This window comes from Macadamia integrifolia, chromosome 3 (assembly GCF_013358625.1).
Source record: "Macadamia integrifolia cultivar HAES 741 chromosome 3, SCU_Mint_v3, whole genome shotgun sequence".
Taxonomy (NCBI): Eukaryota; Viridiplantae; Streptophyta; class Magnoliopsida; order Proteales; family Proteaceae; genus Macadamia; species Macadamia integrifolia.
Window position 1 is genome coordinate 21510646 of NC_056559.1, and position 18754 is coordinate 21529399.

General features: G+C 36.4%; 2 protein-coding genes across 2 annotated transcripts in view; both read left to right on the plus strand.

Annotated features, from left to right (window-relative positions):
• LOC122074235 (anthocyanin 3'-O-beta-glucosyltransferase-like) overlaps positions 1 to 295 on the plus strand; it is a 696-nt gene extending 401 nt beyond the window's left edge. The window contains exon 2 of the mRNA XM_042639082.1: positions 54 to 295. Within this exon, the coding sequence (XP_042495016.1) occupies positions 54 to 295 (242 nt within the window). The remainder of the gene's footprint in view (positions 1 to 53) is intronic.
• Positions 296 to 15929: 15634 nt separating this feature from the next.
• LOC122074780 (pentatricopeptide repeat-containing protein At3g46790, chloroplastic-like) lies at positions 15930 to 17357 on the plus strand. Its single transcript, XM_042639745.1, has one exon. The coding sequence runs from the start codon at positions 16054 to 16056 to the stop codon at positions 17290 to 17292; it is 1239 nt and encodes a 412-aa protein (XP_042495679.1). The 5' UTR covers positions 15930 to 16053; the 3' UTR covers positions 17293 to 17357.
• Positions 17358 to 18754: the final 1397 nt, after the last annotated feature.

Consider the following 18754-nt stretch of genomic DNA (forward strand, 5'->3'; position numbering starts at 1 on the left):
GATAGCGGACCAGTTTTTCAATGCTAAGTTTTTTGTGGATGGGTTGGGTGCAGGGCTGAGTGTTGCGAGGGTGGGGCCTGAAGGAATTGTAGGGAGGGAGGCGATCAGTGAAGGTGTGAGGGAGTTGATGAGAGGAGAGGAGGGGAAGAACGCGAGAGAGAGGGTCAAGGAGTTGAGCCGAGTGGCCCGGAAGTCGGTTCAGGAGGGTGGTTCATCTTATGAGAACTTGAGCCGGCTACTTGACCAACTAGAGCTTCAAGGCTCTAGTCTTACAAGCGGTTCGGTACTTCACTAGTCTAAGGCCGTTTTTAATATGGTTTTTATGTTTTCTGACATATTTCTTCTATCTGTGCATGCCTCGGTATGATGGTATAGCATATCCCCATGTTTTAAAAAATAATTAAAAACCGTGCGTTACTCTCTACTCACATGGATTTATATTTTAGAACATGCAACTAACAGTTCTCTTTGTCTTCAACTTGCAAAAACTATAAGCTTCATATTATGATAAAATGTAAACAATCCAACTAACAAAAATTAAGCAAACTTTATCTGTTGTTGCACGATTCCTGTGACGTGAATCTGTACAACACAGATCAAAAACTGGTTCAGAGGGAGCTTTAGGAGGAGGTTCCGATGCTAAAGTCAAGTCCTGATATTCTCATTCTTACATAGGGTATTTAGTCGATTGAGAGTTTTACCTGTAAACCTAGCTGAGTATTTCTTATATCCTTTGTCGTGGCTCAGTCACGACGACAAAGGATATTCTCTCCAATAGGACGAGGACCTGCGTGAGCATGACAAAAACCCTAGACCAATAAGGAGAGCCCGAGTCACTTAAGAGTAAGACTCTCAGCTATAACGGTTAACTCAACCTGGGTTGATTGTCGTAACGGCTAACCTGACCACAGTAAGGTCCTGTAACAGTTAACTTAATTGTAGTGGGTTCGAGGGTTAGATAATCGTCTAACCTTAGTTAACTACCTTGGTTAGAGTTTAAGTTGATTATGGGTGTGAGGATCTCATGCGCAAATAGATGGTGAGGTCAAGAGCCCCTATTGCTGGTCGAAGAGGTTGGCTCGTGCGCTTGCTAATGGGGTTGAGGTACAACCTCTCGATCATTGATCGGTCAAAGACTATATGGTATATCATTCTCCATTTGATAAAGGAAGTGAACACCCCATCAAAGGAGAAGTCGACAACACTCTGGTATCTCTATTATATAATTTATTGTAACTAATCTGAGAAAACTTTGTCTGCATGTTTAATTTTATAAGTCTTAGCTAATTAACTATCCCACCAAGACATTATTAATATCTCTGATTTGTTGACTACAGGTTAGCCATCTTACTTGATTATGAGGAAATTTAGGTCATCAAATTTAAAATGTGCACTCCATGTAGGCCATTTCTTCATTTTATTTTTATATATGGCATGGTCCAATGGCCTATTCCAAAAGTAATTCAGTTTTTGAAGGAAAACGTTTTCTGGTCTAACTGGTTTAGGGATATTTTCTAATCTTGGGCATTATTTATCTCAAATGGAATGGTGATCATGTGACAAATTTGACCATTGACTATTTTGGAGATGATTTAGATTTTTGGACTTAGATTCAATCAGATACCTCTTTATATTTACCTATATTCTTCCATGTATGCCAATCCACCATCTTAGAGGTATGTATACCTTTTCGATATTTTTAAATTTTTTAATACTTTATTTTACAACTTGGAAAACAGTATTTGGGCTGTGAGGAAATAAGTCCAACTACAAATTATACCAACCTGAAAGGGGGAAAAAATATTCCGAGAGTTTGGCTTGCATTATTCTTTATGGTACACACTACACATGTAAAGTCGGTAGAAATTTAAAAGAACAAAAAGGGTTCGTCTGTTATGGTCACAAATAGAAGCTGTAACCAGACTTCTTTACCCCCATATAATTGTGTGGCACAAGATTAGAAGTTCATTTTGTAATTTCACAACATATGTGCTTCTGTGTGTGTGTGCGTGTGTGTGGCAAAAGATTAGAAGTTCAGATTTTGTAATTTCACAACATATGTGCGTGTGTGGTGCGTGTGTATGAGAGAGAGAGAGAGAGAGAGAGAGAGACATGCAAGGGCAGCATAAGGGGATGTGACTAGAATGCTTATCTTCGTCTTACATTACTATCAGGATCTTTGAAACAGTACCTTACGTTACTATCAGACATTCACAATCCACAACAAAATCACTAAACTAGATGTAGAGAAATAAGAATTTTCTAAAACATGAATCTTATACTGAGAAAGGTCTAAAAGTGATAAATATGGTTAACAAGTTTATCCTTAATAAATTACAAGACATAACCAATATCGTATCAACAAAATATAACATTCAAAAATACGGTGATGACAACGGACAACACAATCCTCACTCACGGCGTACTACAGGCACAACTATCACATTCACAATCCACATAATGTTCCTCGGTCTTTGGAGTCCACTACTCTCCGCTATAGTCAGTCATAGAGAGCATGTGTCACTACTTATAGGTACCACCATATCTTTCATCATTATCATCTATAAAACAACACGCATGTGGTGTGAGTTCTAACTAGCTCAGGGAGAGATGGGGTTCATGCAAGCAAATACAAATATTCCGTGATGCGTATATGATGCATTTCATCTATTGTTATTCACTTAACAAGTAATTAAGTCTGGTAAAATGTTATTGCAAAACATTAGGTAGTATCCTTGGTCTCGGAATCGCCATTAATCAATTAGCAATACAAACTCTAGTTGCGATTAGGAGTCTGTCGGTCTTGAAATGTGTCTTCGGTCACCCAAAAAATCCCCAAATACCCCATCTTAGCAGCCACAGTATTGAATCATACATCTTCCATACTGGGATAATTTTTGCCTCAGGCAACAATCGCATCGTACCACGAAAGTGGCATCCCAAAAGAATTCATCAAACCTACTACTGTGGGTTTCCAACACCTTACCCCTGTTGGCAAAAGATCGTAGCATAGAGTAATGTCCAAGCCTAGCTCTAGCATCCCATGTCCAAGCCTAGCTCCAGCATATATGGTGTTAGTATGGCCTATCCGGTATAAAAATCATGCATCAACCACACCACAAACCATGTCTAAGCCTTGTTCTAATGCAAACACAACGCATTATGACGCAACAATCATAGTATCAGAATTTCCCTCGGCCACACCGGATCCCATCAGTTCATAACAACAACCACAGTTGCAAGATTCATATGGCATCAATTAAATCAATAATAATTATAGCTTACAGAATATTATTAATTGTCATTTAAATACACACATATGATATGGGAAACAACAGTTCTATAATGTAAAACACTGCTCAAAAGAAATCAAACCACCACTCACCTCATCTATTGACTTGGTAAAAAATCTGTAAAGAAGAATGCTCAAAAGTAGCCCCACTGGACCTCACCAAAAGTGATTATCTCTACCCTAGTTGCAAAGGTATTTAATTGTTAAAATTCCTCTAAAAGGGTCCATAAAAAGGTCTACAAAAAGTCTCAAAACTATACTTGAGAACAATTTAGCATGATCCACCAGTAGATGCCACTGATAGATCCGGTTTCACCGGTGAATGGATTAGTGGCTTCAGAAGTCTAACAAACTGTCCACTTAAGACCTATCCACCAATTTTTCTCACTAGTAGGTTAATGATCTACCGGTGGTGATCGACCAATGGTAGTCCATGGACTACATTTTATCTCAAAACCCACCCACCACCTACCTAAAAATTGTAGAGGGTCACTTCACTTCTTCTCCTTTCTTTTCTTTCTTTCTCTCCCTCCATGTTTTAGGTTTGTGAAGGCTCATTACTTTATATGCAAAGGCATCTAAGACTTGTTTGCCTTATCCTGGCCAAATTCCCAAACTCATTAATTCCTATATTAAACCACGTGGACCCACCATTTTGAATCCATAAGACATTGATTGATTGTTAGGATTCATGCCCCATACTGGGGAAACATATCGCAAAGTACGACCACCACACTCTAGGCCCCATAACCAATAATGTGATTTGGACAGTATAGATTCACCGATAGATCACCATCCATTGGTAGGTTGATCAACCGGTAGACCCTACTGTATTTGTTTTAGATGAATTTCTCCAGTGCCATTGTCCAATTGGGGAGGGGGTTCCCAAAGGAGTTTGTGTACAATAAATGGGGTATAACTATCATGCTTGAGTAAAGTAAAGCCATAAGGTTAGGTAACTCACCCTACTAAGGTTTCTCGACAGCATCTGCACTGGCACGAGGAGTCATTCCATCGTAGCAAGTAGTAGAATTATTTTTTTTATGAGAGAAAGAAATTTTATTAAAGAAAATCAGAGAAAGAAAAATTCTTTCTCAAAGTATCCGAATTTACAAGACAATTTGGAGGATTTAACCACTAGATCCGAGAGATCCCTAACCGAAAGCTCCTTGGGCAAGAACATGGCCTCCAATTATCTACTCTAGGAATAAAGCAAAAGTCCACAAAGCTAAAAGTAGTATGCAAAGATAGAATATCCGCAACTATAGACCTAGTAGCCCAATCTAAAGAGACGAAGTTACAAAGTAAACCTGAATGATCGATTGACAATCACAACACACAACTACAGCCCGCAGGCCAAGACCTTGTACTAACAAAATTCTATCCCGGAGGGCCTCAGCCTCCATAGCTGCAGCAGAAAGACAAAGTCCAGGTCTACACCTTGCAGCAACAAAAGAACCTGAGTGCAATCTAATAATGACCCCATGACCACCCTTTCAATTTGAAGCTCGCCAAGCTCCATCAAAAGAGATCACAAAGTAAGAATTAGGGCATTCATTAGGCATAAAACCAACAACAAAATCAGCAGTGGGATCCACATATTTCCTAGCAGTTGAACCCAAACAAATATTTCCTTCATGTATGGAGGCAGCAATGCTGGCCATAATACTATGAAGATCAGGATCAACAAAGTTGAAAACCACTCTATTATGCGTCTTTCATATCTGCCATAGAACAGAAGACCAAACAATATGAAAATCCATTAAACTAGGCACATTCTTATATCGAACAAAAAGAAAAGTACGCCAATCGTTAAATGCTCCACCATGAAATTTAGTAGAATTAAAACAGACAGTAGAAGCCATCCAAACCGTGGATGCAAATGAACATTGGAAGAGAGCATAATTTATGGATTCTTCCTCAGCAGAGCAGATAGGATAGACTGGATGAGAAACCAAATTCTGTTTTCTCAAAAGCTGTCTAACAACAATTGAGTTAACATAACATCTCCATATGAATAGCTTGATATTAGGATTTAAACGAATTTTCCATAGAAACCTCTGAATTCAGAGTTGAAGTGGAAGGGCCCAAGTGAAGGAGAGAACAATAATAAGCAGACTTTACTGAGAATAAGCCAAAATTAGTAAAGCACCAAAGCCAACTGTCCTCCTTATCAGATATACAAAGGGGGATTTGAGAAATGGAAAAAGCCTCATTAGGGGAGAAAATAGTATTAATGAGAGGCATATTTTGGTTTATTACTGAGCATGGGTGTTATAGAGAGAGAGAGAGAGAGAGATGCAAGGGTTGCAGGAGGGGAGAGAAAGGGTGTCAAAGCCAAAGGAACAGGGAGCTAGAGATTGTGTGGTCTAACAAAAAAAGGGGGAACTCTTTAATCTCCACTATTTGCAAAGGTGGGCGATTGCCGAGTCGCCAGCGCTGAAATCACCAGAGTTGCAGGTCATCAAATTCCACTTTTTTGCTCTTTTGTATCTGAGTTCTGGTCTCAGTCGAGTCCAAATCAAGTTGTAACCATTGTTAGTTAAAACAGGAACAGCAAAAAAACAGAAACGTATGGTACGGGTTTTAAACAGATAAAAATGATGAACGGTACGGTAAAAAAAAGGGTCAAAAAAACAGGGAACGACAAACGGATGAAAACGAACGGTATGAGTATTAAAAGTGTAGTTTTCAAAAAAAGGAAACCAAAAAAACGGTAGTATACTCATGCAATTTGAGAGATTATTACCTGTATATATGCATCTAATATTCCAAAAGCTCTAGGAGTCCCAAGATAAAATAGCCCAATGGGCTACAAGAAAATGAGATATTGTTAGCTTTAGCTTCTCTTTACTCATTGGGCTATAAGAAGATGAGATTTCTTTCCTATAAATAGTATGGAAGTTAAAAATCAAAAACCAAGTACCATATTGTCTTCACTCTTCACTTTTACTAATAGGGTTTATTTATTTATTTATTTTTTATAAAATTCCTATTTTACCCTTAAAAAACGGATACACGTTTAAAACGGCCGTTTAAAACGGATTCTTTTGCCGTTTCCATTTTTTCCCGTATTGTATGGAAGCATACGGCAAAATGCGTTTTAAACGGCAAAAAAATGCGAACGCGTTTTAACTAACAGTGGTTGTAACACGAGGATGGTCCTTGTGCATTCCTTAGTTGACACATGGAAAATTGGAAGAGGGCAACCTAAACTCTTGTTATTCTCCTTCGTTCTTCTCTCTCTCTCTCTCTCTCTCTCTCTCTCAACTTCAATATGTTCTGACTTCTAACCCTTTTGTCTCTTTTTTGGGTAAAATGACCCTTTTGGGATCAGGATCAGGATCCTCTTTTAGGCGTTGATCGCCTAGGTCTTGCATAGATACTTAGGTGATTGACACTTGTCTTAGCACTGATCTAATGGTTGTGCTTCTACCGATAGAACTAAGGCGTCGCGTTGTTAGGATTTAAAATGTAACCGCAAGCATACGGATCAGTATAGCTACAGGTCTAACACAGGGAGAGCAACCACTTTATTTTTAGTTTATTTTAATAATGTGAAAGTGAACTGATTAATAGTTGTGATCTAATTCTAACTACTGTCCTAAACATATGTATCTAAAATATCGTCCTAACCATTCGTCATCTAAAAATTTAATTACGCAAGTCATAAATAACTGAAAATAAACAACCCACTCAATTAAAAAGCAATGAAGTAAAAAAAATGCTAAAATAAAAAAAAAATTAAAAGAAAGAGGATAAAGCTAGAGAGAGGCTCACAAGTAGATTTCTCTACTTAGCCCGAGGGATGCATCATAATATAAGCTTCCCTACTTGACCAGGGAGTCACTCTTACAAGGGTTACTCTACTTGGCTTTAGGGAAAGGGAGGCAATTAAAATAAAAATAATAAAATGGCAGTTCTATAGCTAGGAGGGGTAAATCCAACACATAAACTAGCCATAAACCTTGGGGGAAAAGGAAAGCAATAATGTAACGACTGAAATTAAAATCCAAAATTAAGAAAGAAAGGATAGTCAGAAGAGGGAATGAGAGGGGGGAGAGAAGATTATTGAAGAAGCCTACCTACCTGAATCAATGCTTGAACTTGAGAGCTTGGATGATTTGAGATACTGTCAACCCTAAAAACCAGATCTAGAATGAACCAAATCTAAAATTTCTAGGCCTGGAGAAAACAAATCTTGAAAAAAAACCTGAACTTGAAAAAAAAAAAAGATGCTCCATGGCTCGTGATCTTGTCACCTAGATCTAAGCCTAGAACTATAACTTAAAAATTACAACTCAATTATATAAATCATAAATATAAAAAGGCAGAATAAAAATAAAAAAGTGCTTACATTAATTGAAATAAAAAGCTATTATAAAAGTGATTAAAGCAAAAACAAAGAAGAATTAAAACTAAAGAGAGTGAGAGAGAAAAAGAGAACAACTAGAAAAAAAAACCGATAAGAAGAATGAAGTGTCCCCCCTCTTCTTACATGAGTTGTATTTATAGGAAATGGCGAAGGAGGGTAACAAATTACTTTCTTAAAAGAGGAAAACCCACAATTGATAAGTGAGATCTTTTGATACCAAAAGTGCTAAGGTGGAGGAGAGAGAAGAGAGAAATAAACTTGGATAAATTTCCTATAATTTTTTTTGCTTATTTTCTTTACTTTTTTTTATTTATTTTTCTCTTATTTTTCTCCCTCTCTTTAAATCTTGTGCAACCCTTGCTGGTCAATTTTCTTTCCCTTGGATGATTTTTCTTCTTACTTTGTGTGATTTGGACAATCTTTTGATGATGATGTGGAGGAGAGAGAAGATTTGGACAAGATTTATTTCTCTTTTTTTTTTTTCTTCTTATGTAAGAAACCCCTCCCACGATTTTCCTCCTGGTGAGTAAGGGATTTTTGCACACCATAGCTCACCAACTACACTAGATAGTTGTTGTTGAAGAGATATGACGCCCGACAATGCTTAAGGCCTTTAAAATACAAAACCTGCAAAAAGAGAGTAAAACCCAAGGTAGCTCCATTCTAAATATGTAAAAATGCATGCTTTATTACTTAGATTTCACACATAAATGTGCTCATTAGAATCCCCCCACACTTAGACTTTGCTAATCCTCGAGCAAAAACAATAATAAAAAAATTAAAATATAAATAACAAAAAACCTAACTCACTTTCGTAAGAATCACGGTTGCACTTAGCATGTGCAACAAGCCTTTAAACCCCTAGGTCACCCCTAGTGGACGAGTTATGTCTCATGGGTCTTTACGGTGAATAAATATCTAAAATTCAGAATAAAAAAATCCCAACCTTGGCTAAAGGTAAGGGCCATACTGATTCGGAGCAAAGATAATTAATCTTACAAGGGACCCCCCACACTTGAACTTTTATTACCCCATATCAATTCCAGGTACTAGCATATTTCTTAATTTGGAACTCACCTCGTCTCTTTCAAAACATCATTATCTTAAGGTAAAACCACTTGTGAAGAAATAAGGAACCAAGGACTAAGGTGTTGGAGTGTTTTTGACCAAACATGTTTCTAAGCATTAATGACATTTACACATTTTTTTTCCTTTTTTCTCTTAATAAACTCTATTCTACTCCATTACATTTGTCCTGAATGACATGGTGGGCAAACACCAGACACCCAAGTTACTATGTGGCTTCGTTTTTTGCATATGCTCACATAGACATTGATACCAGAGTTTTTTTTTTTCAGAAGTTTCCTCCATAAGAGTTTTGATCAAGTCACCATGCTTCTTGAGGCGTAATGCCCTATCTAGTTCCAAGGGAATCAACTCTTTCTTTTCTTTATACCACATTTCACACTTCATTTAAAATTATGCATTTATTAAATCATGCCAAATTAAAAATAAGGTCTCAATTCCAAATCTAGAGTACAAGGAAACTAAAGACTTACATGTGGTCCAACACCATAAAATAGTGGTCTCTTATTTTTCAAAATAAAATCTCATCCTAAGATATAGGCTTATTTATTTATTCTCAACAGGGTTTTTATATGTTCAAAATAGGTACCTTAATCAAAACTTTTATTTTCGTACATCAAGCAACCGAATGGTATGATTATTAGCCAAATGCCAAAGTAGAACTTCATCCTTAGCAAGCTCAAAAACAAAAAGAAAAACAGACAAAACAAAGTGGAAAAAATAAAAACTGGTTTCCCTCCCCCACACTTAAGTCATGCAATATCCTCAATGCATAAAAAGAATTAAAAGCGAAGATAATGCAAAGGGGTCATAACTGATTAAAAGTTAGTCATCAGTGTAAAGAGGTTCATGGAGATCCATGATCTCTTCACTACCAGTAGTAGGAAACTTGAGGAACGGTTTCAAACCCTAACCATTAACCTTTGAAATTACCCTTGTTTCTGGTTCAGAATCTCCACAGCCTTATGGAAATTTATATTATGGACAATAAATGAGCCATCCCATGGGGATCTAAGCTTACCAGGGAAAAGATGCAATTGAGAGTTGTACAATAAGACCTTATCACCAATTGTAAAAGATTTACGCAGAATGTGCTTATCATAGAAGGTTTTGGTCTTTTCTTTATAAATCCTAAAACTTTTATAGGCATCATTCTTAAGTTCCTCCAACTCAGATAGTTGGTGCCTACGATGAATTCTCGCATCAGACAAATCAAAGTTAAGCTTGTTAATGGCCTAAAAGGCCTTATTCTCTAACTTAAGTGATAAGTGACATACTTTCTCATACACCAAATAGTAGGGAGACTGACCAAGGTCAATTTTGAATACAGTCCAATGGGCCCACAAGGTATCAATGAGCCTAAGGGATCAATCCTTACGGTTGAAATTAACAGTTTTCTTCAAGATTTGTTTGATTTGCCTATTAGACACCTCTACTTGGCCACTAGTTTGGGGGTGATAAAGGGTAGATAATTTATAGGTGATCCCATGCTTTTTTATTAAGGCCTCAAAAAGCTGATTACAAAAATGAGTACCCCTATCACTAATTATTGCATGTGGTGTACCAAAGCGAGAAAATATGTTTTCTTTGAAAAACTGGACCACCACCTTGTGATCATTAGATTTACAAGGTATGGTATTTATCCATTTAGAAACATAATTAATGGCCAAAAATATGTACAAATTCTCAAAGGAATTAGGGAATATTCCCATGGAATCAATGCCTCATATATCAAATATCTCAACTACCAAAATAGGGTTGAAGGGCATCATGTTCCTCTTATTGATAAGGCCAAAAGACTGGGCGGGATAAGCTTTGTAAAAATCAAAAGCGTCTCTAAAAAGAGTGAGCCAATAAAATCCACATTGGAGAACCTTTGTAGTAGTTTTCTTAGGTCTAAAGTGTCCATCACATGCATGATCATAGCAAAAAGATAAGAGTGAGTGTTGCACATGATCAGGCACACAATGTCTGATAATTTGGTTAGGATAAGCTTTAAAAAGATAAGGATCGTCCCAAAATAAATGCTTAACTTGGGAAAGGAAACGATACCTATCTAAGGTGGACCAATGATCCGGAGTCACACCTGAAACTAAGAAATTGACAATGTCAGTAAACTATGGTTCACTGAACACTGCAAGTAACTGTTCATCTGAAAAATTCTCGTTGATTGGAGAATCGATAGCTAAAGAATTGGGAAACCGGGATAAATGGTCTGTAACTAGGTTTTCAACTCTTTTCTTATCCCTAATTTCCAAATCAAATTCTTGTAAAAGTAAAACCCACCTAATGAGATGGGCTTTGGCATCCTTCTTCTGAACTAGGTATCTAAGAGCGGAATGATCAGTTTACACCACCACATGTGACCTAACTAGTAAAATAAGAACTTTTTTAGCACAAACACAATAGCTAAAAATTCTTTTTCAATGGTTGTATAGTTGAGTTGTGTATCATTTAGGATCCTACTAGTATAATAAATGACAGTGGACAACTTATTAATCATTTTACCTAAAACCACTCCTATAGTAAAATCTGAAGCATCACACACCAGTTCAAAAGGTTCAGTCCAAACAGGTGGTTAAACAATGGGTGTGTTGGTTAACTCATTCTTAAGTTGCTCAAAGGATTCTAGGCATTCTGTAGAAAACTTAAAAGTTTGATCTTTAGCAAATAGTGAGGTGAGAGGCCAGGCTAACTGACTAAAGTTCTTAAGAAACTTTCTATAAAAGTTAGCATGACCAATAAAAGACCGGACATCCTTAACAGATTGGGGAGGTGGTAAATTAACAATTACATCCATTTTGGCTTTATCTACCTTAATTCCCTCCTTGGATACTATATGACCTAAAACAATACCAGATTTAAACATAAAATGGTATTTCTCCTAATTTAAAATTAAATTCGTAAATATGCACATTTCAAAATTAGGGAAAGATGGTGAAGACACTCAGAATATGAATTCCTATGAATTGAAAAGTCATCAATAAATACTTCTAAAAACTTTTCAACCATGTCAGAAAAATGCTTATCATGCATCATTGGAACGTAGCAGAGGCATTACAAAGCCCAAAAGGCATACGCCTGTAAGCAAATGTTCCATACGAGCATGTAAAAGTGGTCTTATGGTCATCTTCTAAAATAATTGGGATCTGGTTATATTATATTCATGTCCAGCTAACCTCTCTAACATTTGGTCAATGAATGACAATGAGAAATGATCCTTTCAGGTTGCAGCATTAAGTTTCCTATAGTCTATGCACACTCTCCACCCTGATTGGACACAGGTTGGAATTAATTCGTTATTGGCATTGGGTACTATAGTAACACCAGACTTCTTGGGCACTGCATGAATTGAGCTTACCCATTGGCTATCAGAAATAGGATAAATTATTCTATGATCCAAGCACTTTAGGATCTCCTTCTTAATGGCATCCATCATCACTGGGTTAGCTCTTCTTTGGGGTTTCATGGATGGTTTGGAATTCCCTATAAGATGTATATGATGTTATACAATAGAAGTGCTTATACCCTTGATATCAGTCATAGTCCAACCTAGAGCTTTCTTATTGTCTTTTAACAACTTAAGTAATTCTTCTTTCTGGCTAGAAGTTAAATCTAAAGAAATTATTACTAGAAGAGTCTGCTCAGGCTCTAGGAATGCATACATAAAATTAGATGGCAATTCCTTAAGATCTAGATTAGGAGGTTTAACTATGGAAGGTTTGAGAATGGAATTGGAAAGGGGTCCTAAGGGCTCCATAGGTGTGTGAAGACTCAAGCCTTCAGAAAAGAAATTTTCACTATTATCGTCTAACTCATCCATACACTCTTAGAATTCTGAATCAAAATCAATATCAAAGTTAGTAATTAAATCATCAAAAAAATCTAAAAAATCCTCAAGTATATTGATCTCTTCTTCCATATGTGGTTGTTTGCTTATCCTAAATATGTTAAACTCAACAGTTTGGTTGCCAAAAGATAACCTTAGGAAACCATTTCGACAATTGATTAATGCATTACTAGTAGCAAGGAATGGTCTTTCTAGGATTATGGGGATCTCATCCTTGGTTGAGAAGGGCTTAACACAATGAAATCAACAGGAAAAATAAATTCCCCCACCTTTAGTAAGATATATTCAACCATCCATTTAGGAATCTTAACAAACCTATTTGCCAACTGAAGAGTAGTTCCAGTGGCTTTCAATTCTCCCAATCCTAATTGTTTATACACATGGCAAGGCAAGAGATTCACACTTGCACCAAGGCCAAGTAAGGCATGCTCAATGTAGGTGTTGCCTATGACACAAGCTATGATAGGGTTCCTTGATCCTTATACTTGACTGCTATAGGCTGAGTAATTATAAAACTAATGTTATCTGCTAAGAATGTCTTTTTGGGTACACTAATGATACGCTTGTGAGTATACAAATCTTTCAGGACCTTTGCATAGGAGAGGATCTGGGATATGACATCCAAAAGAGGGATGTTCACTTCTACCTTGGGGGAAAGGAAAAGCAATAATATAATGACTGAAATTAAAATCCTAAATTAAGAAAGAAAGGATAGTCAAAAGAGGGATTGAGAGGGGGGAGAGAAGACTATTGAAGAAGCCTACCTACTTGAATCAATGCTTGAACTTGAGAGCTTGGGTGATTTGAGATCCTGCTAACCTTAAAAATCAGATCTGAAATGAACCAAATTTGAAATTTCTAAGCCTGAAGGAAACAAATCTTGAAAAAAAAAAAAAAAAACTGAACTTGAAAAGAAGAGATGTTCCACGGCTCGTGATCTTGTCACTTAGATCTAAACCTAAAACTATAACTTAAAAATTACAAATCAATTGTATAAATCATAAACATAAAAAGGCTGAATAAAAATAAAAGAGTGCTTGCATTAATTGAAATCAAAAGCTATTACAAAAGTGATTAAAGCAAAAACAAAGAAAAACTAAAACTAAAGAGAATGAGAGAGAGAAAGAGAGAACAACTAAAAAAAAACCTAGAAGAAGAATGAAGTGTTCTCCTTCCTCTTACATATGTTGTATTTATAGGGAATGGGGAAGTAGGGTAACAAATTTCTCTTTCCTAAAAGAGGAAAACCCACAATTGCTAGGTGAGATCTTTTGATACCAAAGTGCTAAGGTGGAGGAGAAAGAAGAGAGAAATAAATTTGGAGAAATTTCCTATAATTTTTTGGCTTATTTTCTTTTCTTTTTTTATTTATTTTTCTCTTTTTTTTCTCCCTCTCTTTAAATCTTGTGTAACCTTTATTGGCCGATTTTTTTTCCCTTGGATGATTTGCTTCTTGCTTTATGTGATTTGGACAATATTCTAGTGATAATGTGGAGGAGAGAGAAGATTTGGATAAGATTTATTTCTTTCATTTTTTTTTCTTCTTGGGCAAGAAACCCTCCCACGATTTTCCTTGCTCCATGCCCTTAATGCTTTAAATGAGTGAAAAATAGGAAATCTTCAACAAAATTCTCCAAAAAAAAGATAATCATGAGATTAAAACTTGAGACTTCCTGGTGAGTAAGGGAATTTTGCACACCATAGCTCACCAACTACACTAGGTAGTTGTTATTGGAGAGATATGATGTTTGATAATGCTTAAGGCCTTTAAAATACAAAACCTACAAAAAGAGAATAAAATCCAAGGTAGCTCCATTCTAAATATGTAAAAATGCATGCTCTACTACTTAGATTTCACACATAAATGTGCTCATCACGTATTGAGATACATGTCGATCGCCTAAGTAGCTATGGGGTGAGATTAGCACTCAGAGAGGAGTTGGATCCCCCTTTTTCCCACTTATTCCTTATTAAATCTCATTTTTTTATTTTTTATTTTATTGTTTGAATTGCTTATTTATTTTAACTTTTTAAGAAACTACTCTTATTGCAATGGGTATTTCATTATGGTAGAAGTCCACTATTAATCAGATATGACACTGATATTGATCGAATCGTCATATCGACATGTGTGTAGGCATCGAATTTTGTCATCCCCCGGCAATGATGACAATATGAAGAATTACATGTTGGATATTTTAGACTTGGAGAATTTTCAAACTTAGAGTAGAAAATGACCATTTTTTTCCTATAAACTTCCAAGAGAAAATGTTTCAAAAATTAGAATTTGATGTTGTGGATTATTGTAGTTTGTCCTCTCAAGTCGGACATTGCACTTTGATGCGAGAATTATGCGAATCGACGCCCGATTCTCTTTTCCATTATATGATCTGGTTCCCTACTTTATGCATATTTTCATAAAGGTTCTCGGTCGAGACTACAACCGTGTCTCACATCATTGGATAGTGCCCGGACTGAGCTTTCTAATTACATATTATACGTCGAATTCTGACAAACGATTTGAAAGATATGACCTCTGAAAGTTGACTCCAAAGTTCGGTATCAGATTCCATTTCGAGCAACCAAAGAGTGCCACATGACGCCCAAACCCCTTTGTCCAAAAGCAAGCCTTTTTGGACAATTCTCTCTAGTTTTTTAGTCCCACATAAGAAATAAGAGAGAATTATCTCAAGTCCCAAGGCTATAAGAATAGCCCTTCCTCTCTTCCAAGGGGAGAAGAAAATTTGGAAGAAGGAATATGGCCCCATGAAGGTTTTTGCTAATTCTCTCTCTCTAAGTAAAAAATCTCTCCAAGTATAAAATTTTGAATGTGTAATCCTTCCTTGAGCCAGGAGACCTAGTCCGGTTCGGTTTGATTTTAGGGCTTGAAGCACAAGGGTTATCTCCCCTTGTTTCTTGATTAAAGCCGGGTTTAAGGTATTTATTTATTTTTTCTTCATTTTTCCCAATAGCAATTTAGAATTAGTTTAATTTAATAGATTAGTTTCTAATTCATTAATAATTGATTTATTTAGATTAATTATGTTTAATTAGTTTCAGTTTGGTTCAATATGGTTTATTAGATGTGAATTGATTTATTCCGGTCCAATTAAAGGTATTTAGGTTTAATTGATTCTTTTAGATTAATTAGGTTTAATTGGTTTTTTTTTTAAACATATTTACTTAAGTAGATTTGATTTGGTTTAGTTTTTTCTTTTAAATTGTTTTTTGTTCTTTTAATCTAGACCCTTAGATTAGGATCTCAGTCCTAACCTTTCTCTCTTTTCTTTATCTCTTCTTCCTCTCTTCTTTTCTCCTTCAAACCGAACTGCGTTCTTCCTCTACAATAACAGAACCAGTAATCTCAAATTGTAGTCAAAATCTCATCTCTATTGCAAGGATGCTCCCAACTAAACCATCTCAAACAAGTTCATTCCAAGTTGCTCCTTTATGGGATCCAACATGACTCAATTATCTACCAGAATTGCCACCTTGTTTGTTTCCTTCGGCTGCATCGACTCTGCAAATCTCATATTCGAGCGGACACACAACCCAGGTAGCTTCCTATGGAATATCATCATAAGGGGTTTTGCCACTCAAGCCCGGTTTGTCCAGTCCTTGAAATTGTACGCCAAGATGTTCCATTCCGGTCTCAGACCCGACAAGTTTGCTTTACCTTTCGCTCTCAAATCTTGTGCTGGATTATCCAATTTGCAGATGGGGAAACTAATACACCAGCACCTGATTTGTTGCGAGTGCAGTAATGATCTCTTCGTTAATGCTGCTTTGGTCGATATGTATACGAAATGTGGTGAAGTTGAAATTGCCCGTTTGGTGTTTGATAGAATGGAGGTGAGAGACTTGGTTTCGTGGACTTCCATGATTTCCGGATATGCCCACAATGGTTACAATAGTGAGACTTTGGATTTTTTCGATCTCATACGATTTTCAATGGTGAAACCCAACCGGGTGAGTCTCTTGAGCGTTCTGTTGGCTTGTGGTAATCTAGGAGTTCTTAGGAAAGGCGAGTGGTTTCATAATTATGCCATCCAGATAAGTTTTCAATCTGATATCTTGGTTGCAACTGCGGTGATGGACATGTATGCCAAATGTGGGAGCCTGGATTTGGCCCGCTCTTTGTTTGATCAAACCATGGTGAAAGATGTTGTCTGTCGGAGTGCTATGATTGCGAGCTACGGAATTCATGGTCAAAGCAGAGAGGCAATTGGCCTTTTCTCACAGATGGTAGAAGCAGGTGTGAATCCCAATCATGTCACCTTCACTTCTCTTCTCTCTGCTTGCAGCCATTCTGGCTTGTTAGGAGAAGGGCAGATGTACTTTGAATTAATGAGCAAGGAGTTCAGAATTGTGCCAGAGCTGAAGCACTATGCTTGCATGGTGGATCTTCTTGGCCGTGCCGGACGATTCTATGAAGCTGAGAAGCTTATAGAGAATATGCCAGTTGAACCTGATTCAAGTATTTGGGGATCTTTGCTCGGTACTTGTCGAATTTATGGTAATCTGGATTTAGCAGAGAGAGTTGCAGATAGAATTTTCAATTTGGACCCTACTCATGCTGGTTATCATGTTCTTCTTTCGAATATATATGCTGCTGAATCCAAAAACCTACAACTTCTTTCTCTTCTTCTTCTTCTCATTTTCTCCTTCTCTTCTGTTCCTTGCTGCTGAATCCATAAATCTTCTTTTATTTTCTTGATTTTTTGGTTATTTCTTTAATTTGCTGATTAAATACTCCATATTTGTAATACCCACAACTTGTTATTTCATTTATGTTTTTTATGTGGAATCTTCCCCTCCTTTTGTTCTTTATTTTTCTTTTATCCATTTTTGGTTTGGTTTTCATTTTATTTCCCTCTTAATAATGTATGGGATGTAGTCTAGGGCGTATGTTAGCAAGGGCGTGGTTGGCCCCTCAAATCGGCCCGTAGCATTAGGATGTATTTGGGGAATGGGTTTGTGTTACAATTTCTTATTTTTTAGGGCTTTTCCCCCTCTTTCTTTAAATGCAATAAAAAAATCAGATCTTGTTTAAAATAGTGCAATTAGTATACATGTATTCCAATTCATCTAACTTTCCCTTCTTTTGGCTTTTTTAGCTTTCTTTAATCATTCCATTTAGCTTTTTTGATTAGTTTAATTACTTAAACTCATATATCATTTTTTTACTAGTGTTTTTCTTTATCGTAATTAGTTGTTTTAATTATTTAATGGGTTCAATTAATATAACGTTTAGACTCTAACATAATATAGGTATAGCATGAAATAATCATTAGACATATTAATTTAGAAGATAATTAGCATTGCATTTAATTAGTTAAAAGATTCTCTTCTCATTAGCTTAACTAGGGTTTTGAAAAATGTTTAACTCATCTTAGATTAGCTTAAGGTAAACATAATTAGTGCAATTAGGTTTCATAATTAATTTAATTAAACTTTAGGTTTAGTTTAATCCTCCTATACTAGATTAGGTAGATTAGTAAAAATGCATTCATTTAATGTAATTAATCATCCATCTAGGTCAGGCTCAATTAATCGAATTAGTTTAATTTAGGGTTTCATAAGTTGCTAAACTAATCCTAGGTTTAGGCTTATTTCATTAGCTTAATCTAAGACTCATAATACATCAATTAAATCATTTATGGTTTTTAATTTTAATTAGCGTAATCATTTCATTATTTGCATCATAACCTAGTTAGCATAATTTATACATTTGGTTTAGGGTTTTCACATGTCATGCTTAGATACCTAGTTTAGGGTTTTCAGTGACCTAGATTTAAGACTAGTTAGTAGGATACAAATAAACTTTGGTCAAACAAAAGGAGACTGACCTTAGGGCCGGGCAGACTGGGTGCTTAACACTTTCCCAGTCTGTCACTTGACACATGTCCAGAATCTTGGTGCAAACCAGCCTTATCCATCAGAGTCATTAGTCTCTCTCCCTTGATTGGGGGAAACATTTATGGGTCCTAGACCCTTTCTAGGTGGTGACTCCCTTTTACCCATAACGTGTATTCCCCCTTGGCATTTGACGACCAAGGGATACGATCTCATCTCATTATGATCGAATCCCAGCGTGTGTACACACGCTACACACCATATCGCGATCTCAAGCGGAGGTCCATGATACCTA

Excerpts from the sequence above, each read along its gene's own strand:
- LOC122074780 (XM_042639745.1), top strand. The coding sequence starts at position 16,054 with ATGGGATCCAACATGACTCAATTATCTACCAGAATTGCCACCTTGTTT.